Source organism: Eucalyptus grandis, chromosome 4, assembly GCF_016545825.1.
Source record: "Eucalyptus grandis isolate ANBG69807.140 chromosome 4, ASM1654582v1, whole genome shotgun sequence".
NCBI classification, from domain to species: Eukaryota; Viridiplantae; Streptophyta; class Magnoliopsida; order Myrtales; family Myrtaceae; genus Eucalyptus; species Eucalyptus grandis.
Window position 1 is genome coordinate 25,180,949 of NC_052615.1, and position 12,352 is coordinate 25,193,300.

The following is a 12,352-nucleotide window of genomic DNA, read 5'->3' on the forward strand; positions in this document are numbered from 1 at the left end:
ACCAGTAACTTGATTTTGCGAGTTCACATCATAAACTTCCCCAAACATCAACCAACTTGAAGAATGTGTAAGGAATTCATGGAAATAAAAGTAATGGCAATTCACTGTAAGATCAAATAAAACTCATACATGCCATACTACAAAATCCGACACTTCATTGCAACCAAACGATTATCACCAAAGAATACCTACAGCAACTGCTCAGCAACTGCTAACCCTCTTGGATTTTATTTGGTTAACTGTGATGGAATCGACTTGGACATCCTTCACGTACAGGAGAAGTCTCAACTTGTTGGCCTTTGCTGCGCTCCTGTCATCTTGAGAATGGCCACAGTTGGTTTACTTTGACTGCTGACAAATTCCCGTGCAGAAGGTCACGGGACTATAGAATCGGCCCAACTCGTTAGCAACTTTCCTAGATAATACCATACTCAAACAATAAGTTTCGGACGTATCTTTTGTGAGAGCTATTTGACGACCCGAGAAAATCTAGGTCGGGGTCAAGGAAAAGACCGATGTGGTACAAAGTCAGGCCTAATCCAAACCCAACAACAGAAACGATTCCGAGCCCGATGGTTCTGGGCAATACAACATACGTGCAACAAGCAAAGGCTAGTATCATCGCAATCTCCGCCATGTAAGTGCAAAGTCCGGCGGTGCTGGCATATCCTACCCTTAGGCGACCGCTTATGGCAGTAGCAAAGTATTGTAAGGATAATGCCAGCACTGACAAACCGAACGCTATAGAGTTCAATATCACAAAGGCTTGGAAAGCTGCCCTGCCAGCAAGAATCGCCATTCCATTGTCGTTGTTATAACCTCCGGGCATCGTCAAGGACGCGCCGAAGGCAACTGTGGCTATGAGCCCCGACACTAGTACTTGAAACTTGGCAAATATATCGTAATCTTCTTGGTGGGCAATATTACTTTCTGTGGGTATAGAGAAATCATATTGCTCGTCTAGCCACTTCTTAACATCTTTAACAACCCAGCGTTGAAAATACGGGAATTCACCAAATTTTCCCAACACGTAATAACCTTTTGCGGCAGCGTAGCCGACCTAAAGAATGTACAGAAAGTATTAATTAATGAGTGGTCTTTCCCAGAGAAATACTTCAAAACCCTCACTCTACACAATGAAATCCCTTTTATAACAAGCAGAAGTCCTAGAAAGTGCTAACATACTGAAGAATTCATTCAATTCATCTCTTTTAGATAAAACCAGTATATAGTCTTTTGAATTAAACAATTACAGTTTTGGGTAATCATATAATTAAGTGAGATAATCTACAAATTGGTTGAAATCCCTTTCCCAGATGGGGCAGAGTGCAGGTTCTCTGTTTTACCTCAAAACTGTTTGAAAGGGGGCACAGAAGAAACAGAAGGATTTTAGCTAAATATTGTACAAACTATTCTGATTCATTTCTATGAATGTCGCCCAATAGTCGTTTCAAATTCAGAAGGTGCATGTCAACTTTTGGATTGGGATTTTCTTAAGTTACACCTTAATGCCACCTCTTAAATGGTTGACGCCTCAGCGCAGGAGCCATTAGACAGTTCAGATTTATCCTATACTTTTCTTTCTTTTTTCTCTTTAGCTTGTCCCCTAACTTATAGAGGAACCCAACCCCAAATGTCTTGCATTACTTTCAAGATAAATAGGACACACTGTTACTTTTGAACTGGTTGAAGACCCGCCTGTCGCATGGATTTGGAATTTAAAATAATTAAACAATTTAGTTTTAATGATATTGTATGATCATCCAGCACAATATTTATAAACTTCAGACATTACATTTTAGAGAACTAATATATATTTATTAACCAAACAAAAAATTTAACTAATATTGAACATTACTTTACTACGTGGTTTGTCTAAAATTATACCCTGTTATTTAAATATTTTGTTACTAACAAAATATTCAAACTTAATATTGATTTAAACTATTTTTATTTTATGCATTTAGCTAATCTATTAATACATTTTTTTTTATGTAATCAGATTTTTAAATGGGCTTTTATGTGTGGGAATTCGTTAGAAAGTTCAATACTATAAGTATTACTTCAATTATAAAGACTTCTATTTTAAACATTTTTGCAATAGTAACTACTCGCAAGATAATCATTTGGTAAACTGAAATTTTATATGACAATGCACATCGATAACCATGTTATAGATTAATATATATATTTGATCGCAACCTTTTAGCTACAATATCGGATTACTTTTGCAATACTCATTAGTATGTCTGCATAAATTTTTTAAATGGACTATTTAATTTTACAATTTTTTTTTTTTTTTTTTTTTTGGGGTCTTGAACGAGCTCCTTTTGGTGGGTGATGGGCTCAGCAAGAGCCCACCTAGGAAGACGATCCAATAAACCTCCATATCCAATTTGACATTTTGCATTATCACTAAAGGTACATCTATTCTGCGGTAATAAATGATTTTGAAATGTAAAAATAAATGCTTGTATCGCTTATAAAAATAAACAAACGAAAATCTATTTTATAGTCCACAAAAATGTCTAGGCATTTTTTTTTTTTGATAATAAAATATTTTTCATTAACTAATTATTTCAAATAATATAAATTATCATTTTTATGTGAATATTTTCCAAATCATTCATTTTCTATAAAATTCCATTTGTTTCATTTGAGAATGAATGGTTTGAAAAATATGTTGCTAAAAATAATTGTTTATATCACTTAAAATGATTAGTTAATGAAAAATACTTTTATTGTCGATAACAATTTATGTTTAAACATTATGTGAACAATGAGAATTTTTTTATTGATTCATTTTTTTTAAACGATACAAGGGATTATTTTAGGAAAATATTTTTCAAATCATTCATTTTCTACAAGACAAATATACCTATCATTTTTGTGCACACATCCAATTTGTAGATAAATTGGTATTTTGAAAAAATAAATAAAGGGATATGACCCTTCTAAATTAGTTAAATAAAGAGATATGACCCTTCACTATTAGTTAATCATAAATATATATATATAAATTCACTTCACATAGTTATGCGAATTAATGTTGACGTTCTGTTGTAGGAATATTAATGATAGATTAAGCGGTATAAAAAAAATCCTTTTATTTTGTGCCTAATTAATGTAATAGTTAGAGTGCTAATAAATGTTAGGTGAAGTGGGAGGGAATGAAGCTTTTTTTATACGTAGTTCAACCCCAAAGTTCAATTTTATTCAACTTTCTAGTTAGATATGACTAATAAGATCATTTCACTCCGAGGCCCTTTCTCAAATGCGTGTCACACTCAGTAAAGTAACCTTTGCTGCCATTTGCTATGAAAATTGAGAATATAATCAATATAAACAATTGAATAAGCAAAATCATGTTGACGTAAAAAGACTTCAATTAGGTTGTTTGTTTGCACGTGAAATGAGTATCACCTGGGTCACAGTTTCTAGACAGTACTAAGAAAATTACTCTGTGAATGAACGAATTGGGCTCTATGGTGTTCAAGCAAACATACCTCTTTGTGAGCGTAAAAAATGTGATAGGCGGTCAAATGATGCTTATTTGTGGCTAAAAGGTCCACCCTCTTATCTTGTGCGAGTATGTACATGATGTTGTATTTTTTATGAAGCACGGCCAAATGTAGAGCCGTGTTTCCATCAGTATCTTGTTCGTTGATAAGATCCTCCAGGTTTGACTTCCCTATCATGTGCTTGACTACCTTTACTTGTCCTCCAATGACAGCTGCATGAAGAGCCGTTTGCCCTTTGTTGTTTATGATGTCCCAAGCATCAGGACAAACTGTAACGACCTCATCAATGACTTTGATGTGGCCTCGAAACGCTGCAATGTGAAGAGCTGAATCTCCCTCTTTGTCTAAGCCATATGCCACGGAAGTATCGTGTTTCAAGAGCCGTCGAACTGCATTGTCTTTTCCAAAGCAAGCAACATAATGAAGAGGAGTCCATCCAATATCATCTCCTTCATTGATCACGTCTGGTCTCTTCTCCAAGATTTTATCCGAAACTTTGCAAACACAATAAGAATACGTCACGATTTAGACTGTTTTTAGCATCTTGACATAGATATTTAACACTGCATTTCATCCCATTTAGCTTTCTCCTTTTTTTTCCTTACTAGGAGGACCATGTCAGGTTACTCTGAAGTTTCTCTAGAGATGTTGTGTAACACATGTAAAATCTAACTTCCTTCAATCTAGCATAATGCAGAAACTTGTAAATTTTTCTATTTTGATAAATGAATTTGTCAAAAATTCATAAAGTTGATTGAGAAGATGCTTCATTTCTATTTAGCAAGGCATCTGCTCTGTCAAGGCTAGAATAAAAGATCAAGGGTTTTTACTCAGATGCCAATCAGAAAATTAAATTGAATGAGGGTTAAATTTTTTTGCATTCATACCATGATCTTTTGGAAATATATTGCAATGTGCCCTATCATCAATTGTAAATTGAAAAGCAATTAATCATAAGGAGAAAATGACAAAAAGAAGAAGAATACCAAAAAAAAAAAAAAAAAAAAACAGGAACTGGATGAGAGAGAAAAGGGAAGACGTTGGGGTATGATGGTGATAGTGGTTGACGGTGGTGCCCGGGGAACAATATGTAGAAATATTCTGTCTTATGATACTATGTACAAACTCTAATCTTCTTCTTTTGGTCCGCAAACCAAGAGAAGACGAACGAGTTGGAACTTATTTAATTGTCAATGAATATAACAATAAAGAGAATGCACCAGGAATAGCAACTTGAATATTTTCAAAACATAATCCTCACGCAGAAGTGGGTCACGCAGAAGTGTTCAAGAGGCATGTCCTTGGGAAAAGCATGACCTTTTTCACCAATATAAAAGTAATAAAAAATAAATAAGGATGCGTTTAGTAACGTTTCTGATTTGAGAAACAATTTTTTTTAGAAACACTTTTTTCTATTTTTATTCCCGGGAACAGCTTTTAAGCATTTGAACGTCTTTAGTAATTACACAAAATTTCTGTTCCGAGAAAGAAATATGTTTGATACAACCTCAATTTTTTTGTAACTTAGAATTTCTTTTAATTTATTATTAATCTTCTTACAAATTTTTTGTTTTTTTTCTTTCCTCTTTTTCTTTTTCTTCTCCTTCCTTCAGCCGGTTGCTAGCCGGCGACCGGCTAGACAAGGGCCGGCCTCGGGGAGCCTTGCTGACCACCGGCAAGGTCCCCCAAGCCTTGTCGTGGTCGGGCGAGGTTCCCCGACCTCGCTTGGCCATCGTGAGGCTCGGGGAACCTCGCGACCACAGCGAGGCTCGGGGGGAACTTGCCGGTGGCCGGCAAGCTTGGGGCAACCTAGCCAGGGGTTGGCGAGGCTCTAGTGAGGTCGCTAAGCCTCGTCTGGCTTGTCACCGGCCAATGACCGGCTAGGGAAGAAGAGAGGAAGAGAAAGAGAAATAAAGAAAATTAAGAAAATAAAAGAATAAAAAGCTTGATTCTTAATTTTTGTTTCTTGAGTTGTTCTCGGGAACAAGAAGCAACTTTTTTTTGTTTCTTGTTTTTGTTCCAAATCTGTTCCCGAGAACAAAAAATTTACCAAATGTGTTTCTATTCTATTTTTACTTCCGAGAACAAAAGAATAGAAACACTTGTTCTCAGAGCGTTACCAAACGCAGCCTAAATGTGATGTCCCTCTGGAGTAAAGGAATAGAGGGGGACGCTAAAGGCATGGAAAGATATGAAAAAGGAAGTGGAATCCGCGAGGAAAGAAAACAAAGAAAGAAAAAGAGGGAGTTTAACCAAATATCAAATAAATAATAAAGAGATTAATGCATGGTCAAAATACTGTGATAAGGAGTGTATAAGCCAAAAGAATGAAAAAAAGCGTGGCCGTAATTTTTTTTAATTATATTTACAAGATACTAGTGTAGATGGGGGCCATACCACCGGCAATCTCACTAAAGAGAAGCCTTGCATTAGAGAGAGAACTTCGGTTGAAATTTATGTATCACTGGATTTATAATCTTGTGATACTTACTTGTTAGTGAGGAGTGCACTGCGGCATGTAGAGCTGTCAGTCCCTTAGGGCCCTTATGAGAGCATGGCGACGAGGAAGCCTGTAAAATCGGCTCAATGATATTTGGAAGGCTTCGATGTGCTGCAAGATAAAGCGGGTACTCACCAACAACATTAGTAATATCACATAGGTGAGGATCTTCTTTAATCAGCAACTCAACCACCGACTCGTGACCTCCTCTAATTGCATAGTGCAGCGAGGTATCCTCCTTTTTATTCTGTCTCTCAAGTAGCTTTTTGCATGCATCAGGTTGATCTAGTGATTTTGCCAAATCCGTGAAGACTCGAACCGCATGGTCGTTTCCCACTTTAGCAGCAACATGTAAGGGAGTGTCTCCTCTGTCGTTACCTTGCCAAAGAAGGGACGATCTTGATTGATGTTGCAGAATATCTCGGATGAAATTTACCTGCTTGTATTGAGCCGCAACGTGAAGAATATTGTTCCCCTTTGGCGTTGTTTGGTGGAAAAGATCCTCTCCATTTTCTGAAATTGTTGTCATCAGGGAATGAAAGTCTCCTGACTTTGCTGCCTCATATACTTTAGGATGCATACTCAGTCTCTCTTTCATTCTCAGGACACGCGGTAGTTGCATGTAAACTTATCAATATAAGCAATGAGTTCAAGTGGGAGGAATTTCTTTGAGCTTTCTAAGAGGACTAGTGTGAACGAAGGATGCTGGAGAGGAAATTTAGTTGAGCTTCCCAGGAGTAATAGAAAGGAGACATTTATATGCATATGGTGGTTCTTCAATTATTCTTATAAAATCGAAATAAATTTATCAAGTTTAGTGAATAGTTTCCAAATAGTCTAATCAGTATGCGTTTTGGACTTCCTGTTTTTACACACAAACAATAATAAGTGGGCCAACTCTTGTCAGAAGGAACGAGCACAAGTACAAAACAAAAATAATAACGGTAAATAAATTATATAAGCATGAAATTGAGTTAACGGACTGCTTTCCACTCTTCATCAAAATTTGGACCATCGGACATGTATGATTCAAACATTCTTCTTGAAGAATCGAATTTGATTGAACTTATTTATTAAAGTAATGACATTTGTGGGCCCACTTTTAGCTGTAGTTTCCTTTTCTTTTTTTTTTTTTATTTGACCGAAAAATCCTTTACTCTTTTCAGTCTTCATGGTCCTAGTTTGTCGTGAGTCATGCATTCTCACCATGTTACTTGTGATGGAAGATTTACATACATAAAAATTTTCCGCTCGAAGATTTACATATACAAACTTTTATGGTGCACGAACTTAGGTAAAAATTAGTTGACGCCCAATTTGAGGATCGTCTCTACTTGTATGATCCATTGGCAAAACTTGGAGCTCATAATCATATATTTTCTATTGTAATGTTTGCTTAATATACCATAACGAGTAGAAATCTAAAAAAAAATTATGATAGTTCAATGACTATCTATCGAAAAAAATTAGAGAGAGAGGGAGGGAGGCTGGGCAAGACCGAAGCTGCTTTGCTTTGTCAGTGAGGGCTAGTGACCCTTGGTGGGTTGCCGGTGAGAGCTTCCAGGCCCTCATCCGTGTCACACAGTGGTCGTCATTGTGAATTTATATGTAGAGTTGAATTAGTAAGACTATTCTTCTGATGTTCTAAACTTCTTATCTCTATGGAACACTAGCTACAATTATGTCTGTTAATGGAATTTGGCAAATTAGTATCTTATTTGAACCCCAGTGACATTATGTGTATTTAGAACTGAATAATCTGTTAACGGCAAACTGCATTGGCAATGGGTTATTTTGTTTAACTTAACTTTCTATTTTTTTTCGTGTATGTTGGTCTAGACTTCCCACATAGGCGCCATCATTAATCTTTTTTCAGTTCATTAGAAAATGGACTTATTTTTATTGGTTTACTCTTTCCCCTGTCTCTTACCATGTAGAGAAATAGGAGGCGGCTCACGGGACCCGTGGACTATGCCACTTCTAGAGCAGGCAACTTGTCGACTATTGCTTGTTATCCATGATGATTTACATATGATGACTCCGTGACAATCTGTTATGTTCCTTGCCTTTCAGACTGACGTCGCTTGTGAGAAGGTGTTGACAGTTTCGGTGAGATATATTGTCTCCTGGTACCTAGAGTTCACTTTTACCAGAACAATTTTGATATCACAGGTGCAGAACACGAGCGAACGAACTTAGCGATGGCTTCGACATAGTCAGGCTTTCTCAGGCAATGACATTGAATGTCGATCTTAACCACATTATAAGTCTCTAATTATGCATTCCCTCTTGTTGATGGAGACAGTAATTCTTTTTTTTTTTTTGGTCGAAATGGAGAAAGTAATTCAATTGGACATGGAATTGAACATATTGAGAAGTTTGTGAACCTTCATTTGATGCAAGAGAAAATCCAACAGCTGTAAGTCGAGTGAGCAAATTGGGTTGACACCATCAAAGAGCCTGGACTTAAACTGGCTTAAACTGTTAGGACAGGACGTAATTTTTCATCATCTCTAGTTTCAATAGTTTATATGCTAGGAAAGAGAAGACGTTGGTAATGACTGCACATCTTATTAACAACAATTTTAGTTAAAATTAAATTTATTATTTTAAGTTATTGAGGTAGTGAAAAAGTTCAAGGTAGTATCCTCGTGGAAAACTTGAAGTACGTTTAAAATCTACACTAATGCTTTTGAAAGCTTAAAAAATGAAAGATATTAGTAGCCAGTATTTACCTAAAAACATGGGGTTTAGATGCTGCAATGGTCAGCTCTTTGTAATTATTCTGTGCCGTTCTATGTTGTACTCCAGTAATTCTTGGGTAACATAACCAGCATACTGCATTGATGCAGTATATCGACAACACAGTTAGCTCAATAAGTGATAAATGGATAAAAGATAATGTTGTAATCTATGTATTCTTATTGTTGTCTTTGTCCTGTTGCCGGTTACCTAGTTTCTCATGTACATGGTTAAGAGTTATCTGTCTACCATCATTTTAACTTGCCAATCTCACAGGGCACCATGATTGGTCGAGGCGTTGTCGAATTTTGTGATGGAGGACCTCCGGTGAAAAAAAGTTCTGCAATGAGTGAATTGCACATTTTCATGCTATGTCTTCTTTCTTTTCGATATTGAGGTGAAAACATGTGGCGAATTACTTTATATTGTTCGAAGAATTTATTCCCCTTTGTCCTTTCACAAGTCTTATAGTATTCTTCTTTATTGTACTACTGGCCAGCTTTTGAGACGTGCACATAAAATTCTCTTTCTTGTGGTTGTTTTCTTAAACATGTGGTTGAAGTATAATACTTTGAGTCTGCCGAGAAAATGCGATTCCACTTTGCAGCATGACACTTTGTTAAGCCATGCCACTATGGTGTAAATTTCTCCAACTTCTCGAGAAAAGGACGTCATGAGTGCCATAATTTCCACACGGTATTCTCTCTTCTCCTTTTTTTTTTGATCATTTCAATTGCATAACTTATATATAGCGTTCACTTCAGTACCATAACTCTTTTTTTTCCTGATCACTTGAGTGTCATTTAAATTTTCAATCGATCACTTAAGTACCATAACTTTTAAAAATTGTTTACCACAAGTGCTACACTACATCAAATTTGCAGCACTTGGGTGAACATTTTTAAAAAAAATTGGCATATAAGTGATCGATTAACCATAATGACACTCAAGTAAACGTTTTTTTTTTATAGAAATTATGGCACTTAATTGGTAGGAAAAAAAAAGTTATAACCCTTAAGTAAGCGCTATATGAAAGTTGTGACACTCATAATGTCTTTATCCCCAACTTCTAGTTTGATCCTAGAAGTAATACTTGATTGCAGTCGTGAGCTTTTTAACAGCAAGTCTCTTCCTAGAACACTGCCTGCGCTGGTAATGCTGTGGGCCTAGACTAAGGACCTTAACTACGATGACATAACTCAACTGAAGCTCCTTCAATCTGGCTTCATTTTTTCAAGCATGACATTGAGGAAAGACTGCCTAGAGAGAAGAGGAACAATATTTTGGCAAATGTTTAAGTAGGAATTAGTGACGGGAATGATTTCCATGAAATAAAAGATTAGCTTCCTCATAGGGGAACGTCGGGTTTTAAGGATGATGCAATAAACTTCTACATTCGTGTATTTCAAACGGTCTGCAGCACATTGCTGCGCTAATTCCCCATCGCCAACCAGCTTGCTAGATATTCTGGAGAACTTCGGATGTAACTTGGTAGCTACGTCATTTTTTCCTTCTTCAGTAGTCGAAAATCTCAATTGTTCATATTGAATATTTTCCCACACTACCGACATGAAACAACGAATTAAATCAATTATAGAGCTTGCTAAGTTCTTTTTTGCTACAACTGTACCTAATATAATTGATAGAGCTTGCTAAGTTCTTTTTTGCTACAACTGTACCTAATATAATTGATAGATCTGCTGATCTACCTTCTTGGTGTTGTGGTCCTTTTTGCTGTTATCGGCAAAGGAATAAAGTACTACTACTTAATTAGCGAAGAGAGCCACGTTACTTTAGACTCTTTCACCTGAATTGAAATTTATGTTTGATGAAAGGAAGTGCAAATGATAAAAGAAAAGGGGAGTTGTGATAGGACGGTATCATATTATGTCACATTTATAATTTCTTATGGAAAGTGAAAAATTGAAAGTGAAAAATTTGTGGACCCACAGAAAAGAAAATTCAGTCTCTTCTTTTTCAAATGATGACACTTCATTTCCAAGTAAATGCAGTAAAAAAGGAAAAGAAAACAAGGATGAAAGAAAAGAATAAAGTTATGTATGCTTTCCATTTGTGTATTTATTTTTTAGTAAGTGGACAATAGAGGAGGTTTGTTTCCATGCTTCTTTCGATTGCCATAGACACCAACTACCTATCTGAGAAATTTCAAATTGCTGTGTTATTCGAAAACCCAGTAGTGAGTCGTACTCCTAAATTCTTTGATCCTTGTCACTCAATTCATTAGGAATCTAAGTTACTTCTCCAATGTGCTTTTGTTAACTATTCTAACATACCAGGCTTGTTTCTTTGTTCGTGGAACTGGTGAAGAACTTCACATCATTAGTAGATACCTGCACTTAATGAGTTCAAAGTTTTTAGAGCACCTTAATAGTAGCACCTTGAAATGCAATTTTCAATGTCTTTACTCATTAATGTGGGAAAATGATACTATAAGCACTATAACTCTCGAACAGTGCTTACTTCAATGCTAAAATTTTTGGAATGATTACTCAAAGTGCCACTCTTGTTTAAAAAAAAAACAACTTTAGTTCTATCGACGATTTAGGTTGTTGGAAAAATCTACATGGCAGTATTTTATTATATAAACTCCAATGTGGCTTGCCGGCATGATAAAGTCAGAAGTATATCTCTGACCGACGTCCTTTAGAGATTGTTTGCCCCAAATTAAGGAATTGGGCCAAAGTCAAAGTGTTGTTGAAAAACCCTAATCCTTATTTGTCAAACTGGGGCAAAATCATCTTATCAAATCGTGCACTAAGAAGAACACAGTTTAGAAATGTTGAAAATTTGTCCACCATACGATTTCACTACAAGGCCCTATCTTCAATCCTCCATCATGTCCTCATCTTCACTACAAGGCCTCCTCTTCCTCCTCCAAGCTAAGAAGAACCGGTCCCTTCTTCACCCATTCTTCGGGTTTCATCATCCTGAGCTGTAGCGCAGGAGAATCAGAGCATCATGAAGACAAACGAGAGGTGAGAAAGAGGGCTCTGTTCTCTGTTGAGAAAACAGAGCTCTATTTCTCCATTGCGTTTGCTCTATGTTCTCCTCACCGCATGCGTACACAAACGCAAGAACACTCGGATTTTCTTTTCAGTGTTACTATTTTTCTTTTGCCCTTTTGCTCATCGCTTATGCAAACACGAAACTGTGTTTGTCCAAAACAAACCTCCAACATGTAATTATTCTCCTCTTCCAAAACATGACTGAAACAACCTCCCAATTTCTTTGACTTCTTCAGATCCACCCCTCTTTTTACGTAAAACCAAACTCTTCTTCCAATTTTCTGTCCCAAATTCGTGATCTTCCGCTTCATTTGTTTGGTTATTGCAGTGTATTCATTTTGATTCAGTTCTTGGTTGCACGTCGCGAAGATAATAGAGAAGAGTTTTTTTTTTTTTTTTTTGGGGGAGAGAGAGAAGCCTTGTCGTTTTGTTCGTATTGCCCGTTGGATGAAAATTTTTTCCCGGTTGGATTTCTTATTTATGTGAAAAGCCATGCATGAATAAAAATTTTACTAAACAAGCCACCTAAGATGAATTGTCGAAATTTATCTCGAGAGGCATTT

General features: G+C 36.3%; 1 protein-coding gene across 1 annotated transcript; it reads right to left on the minus strand.

Annotated features, from left to right (window-relative positions):
* Positions 1-226: 226 nt before the first annotated feature.
* Positions 227-6,736, minus strand: LOC104442883 (protein ACCELERATED CELL DEATH 6-like). Its single transcript, XM_039311135.1, has 3 exons — positions 6,013-6,736; positions 3,507-4,015; positions 227-1,060 (listed from the first exon to the last, which is right to left on the minus strand). The coding sequence occupies exons 1-3, from the start codon at positions 6,641-6,643 to the stop codon at positions 416-418; spliced, it is 1,785 nt and encodes a 594-aa protein (XP_039167069.1). The 5' UTR covers positions 6,644-6,736; the 3' UTR covers positions 227-415.
* Between the last annotated feature and the right edge of the window lie 5,616 nt (positions 6,737-12,352).

What these genes read in the sequence shown, in the direction of transcription:
- LOC104442883 (XM_039311135.1), bottom strand. Translation starts at nt 6,643, where the DNA reads ATGCAACTACCGCGTGTCCTGAGAATGAAAGAGAGACTGAGTATGCAT. An exon ending in AGTGCACTCCTCACTAACAA is followed by an intron (nt 4,016 to 6,012) that starts GTAAGTATCACA and finishes GTGTTTGCAAAG; the next exon opens with TTTCGGATAAAATCTTGGAG. An exon ending in TTTTTTACGCTCACAAAGAG is followed by an intron (nt 1,061 to 3,506) that starts GTATGTTTGCTT and finishes TACATTCTTTAG; the next exon opens with GTCGGCTACGCTGCCGCAAA.